The 2,535-nt window shown below is 39.9% G+C and overlaps 1 protein-coding gene across 1 annotated transcript in view; it reads right to left on the bottom strand.

Annotated features, from left to right (window-relative positions):
- The window catches only part of LOC106106406 (multidrug resistance-associated protein 1), a 27,031-nt gene that overhangs the window by 5,421 nt on the left and 19,075 nt on the right, over positions 1 to 2,535 (bottom strand). The window contains exons 19-23 of the mRNA XM_013286985.1: positions 1,704 to 1,924; positions 1,196 to 1,413; positions 607 to 805; positions 335 to 433; positions 7 to 77 (exon numbers count right to left, since the gene is read on the bottom strand). Of these exons, the coding sequence (XP_013142439.1) occupies positions 7 to 77; positions 335 to 433; positions 607 to 805; positions 1,196 to 1,413; positions 1,704 to 1,924 (808 nt within the window). The remainder of the gene's footprint in view (positions 1 to 6; positions 78 to 334; positions 434 to 606; positions 806 to 1,195; positions 1,414 to 1,703; positions 1,925 to 2,535) is intronic.

Genomic DNA, 2,535 nt, shown 5'->3' with positions numbered 1-2,535 from the left:
GTCAGCCGCTCCAGCTGCAGCGCGCCCGTCTCCGGCCACGTCGCGCCGGGGCCGTTGCCCACTGACCACGCCGCCTCCTGTAATACAATCAAATTGTTTTTTTTAATGCGAAGATAAACCTTAAAACGGATGGGAATAAAGTCAAAAAAAATTTTGACACTGTTGCCCATAAACATCTATTAATGCTGATGACCAAGATCAAGTCACTTCTCTATTTTATCGAATCCAACTAGCCGCTTGCTCGTTTGAAACTTTTTAATCGATGGACCGGTAATATAATTTCGATACTTTATATGTTTAAAATTAATATTTTGTAAATATACAAAACTGGTACCTGTTCAGTTTCCGCATACTCCTTAATTCTCTCCACAGCAACAATATTTGTTTCCACCTCCGATGTCATCCGCACCAACCAATTGAGTGTTTGTGTTATCTACAAAAAAGATTGTAAAATATCGTAACCTTTTTCATACTATTGCTGATAACGTAGCTTTTTAATGGTGAAATAATTTGAAATCGACCCAGTAGTTTTTGAGTTATTTAAATACATATAAAAATACAAATCTTTATATTAATAGATATATTAACCACGATATCTTAACGCACCTGTAACGCGTAGCTGACAGAGAGTCCGACGAGGCCGGGGTTGGTGGATGTCCTGTAGAGCACGGCGAAGAGCGCCGCGAAGAAGATGATGAAGTTGCCGATCATCTCCAGCCGCACCGCCAGCCAGCGGTTGGCGATGCAGCTCGGGTAGTAGCACGACTGGTTGTGGTCCACGCCGCGCTCGGACTCCTCCACAAACCTGTACACGACAGAACAATTTGGATGGGTAATGAATCATTCTGTATAAGTTGTTTTATACGAGTCCATCATGACAGCTATTTCATGCATTTCAGGATACCCAGCTTTTTACCAGGAGCCAAACTTTTTATTTGAAGAATACTGTAATGTAGTGAAAATTTAAAAATCCTACATGCCTATGTTGATCAGTGTTTTATGTTGGGCAACCAAAAAAACTTAATGAAACACGCTTCTTTTCGACCCCACTAACTTATATTTTATAGCCAAATTCTGAAAAGAACCTCAAAAACATTGTATCGTAGACACCGCTTACAATCTGACAAACGTAAAATTTTAATGGAATTCGGAGCTTAACCGTGGCTTTACAATATATCATTGGACTGAATCTCACCTGTTGGTGACTCCGTAGGCTCGTATAGTAGTAGCGCCGGTGATGCTCTCCCCGAAGTGCGAGTATATCGGGGAGCGGGAGACTGACTCCAGCCGCTTCAGCTGCCGCGAGGTGGCTACGTAGAAGCGCTGGATGACGTAGTACAACAGCCCGATAGGAAGTATCACGCTCATAAAGATCGGCGTTGAGAAACTTATCACAAACAACGTCCCCAGTACCTGGTATAAAATATATTAATGATGCTTAAACAAATGTAATACACAATAGTTTTTTGATATTAATTCTAATAGTAAAAAATATTTTATTAACTTCAGTCTTACAAATAAGATGTATTTATGAAGAATTCAATATAACATTGGGATCAGTTTACCAATATTAATGTAATTAAAATACAGTCTGTTATTTTAATATTCATTTATGATTCGGCGAACTTACAAAGGAAATAATTTTTATACTAGTGATGTACCGTACACATCGCATAATCTACAACGTGTTAGTCGACCGTTACCTCGAACGCGCAATATATGACGTCGGTGGCCTGCGCGGGCAGCAAGTTATCGACCACGTCAACGTCCTTAGAGAACCTCGAGAGGATCCGGCCGAGGGGCGTCACCTCGAAGAATTGTAACGGCGCCTTTAGCACGTTCTTTAGGAGGAGAGCGTGCAGGATCATCGCCGCACGCCAACATCCCAAATAAGGCAATAAATCAGCGAAAATCGACGCTAGCGCTGCAACAATAGTCAAATTCGGTAATTTACAACACAACGGAGACATCGCGCTCACTTTTAGAACTTTTCAAGGAGTTTAAGGGACTTTAAATTTGTTTATTTCAAAGTAGACTAAGTTTATAGTTTTAATACCTGAAAATTTGACGCAAACCCAATACGAATAATGAATACATTAGTTTAGTATGAAATATGAAAGTCTTAAGAAATGCTATTTAGTTAACATATGTGAAAACTACTCTTTGCCGGCGAACGATGATGTGCTTGACGACATGCAACAAACGTGGTCAACATTTTGTCAAAATAATACAAAATTGTAATTACCCCCTTATAAGCCAACATCGCTACCTCACTACACTACATTATGGAATTATAAAAGCACACAAAATATAGCAAAATACTAAAGAATTGGTAAACTGATCCTAATTCAACAACATCGATTAGACAAACGTCGATTTAAGTACAGCTTAACTCACGTGAGAAAGTCAAGAAACGGCACTGTGAAGTTTCAGACCCATTGGCTGTGCATTTTCGGGGCGTTTATTTTGTTTTCTACCCGTTGTCGTCACTCACACTAATGACATAGACCCCAACGGATTTGAAACTAGTCGGTG

This window comes from Papilio polytes, unplaced genomic scaffold (assembly GCF_000836215.1).
Source record: "Papilio polytes unplaced genomic scaffold, Ppol_1.0 DF822178.1, whole genome shotgun sequence".
NCBI lineage: Eukaryota > Metazoa > Arthropoda > Insecta > Lepidoptera > Papilionidae > Papilio > Papilio polytes.
The sequence above is the reverse complement of the archived record's forward strand: the minus strand, read 5'-3'. Positions and strand labels throughout refer to the sequence as shown.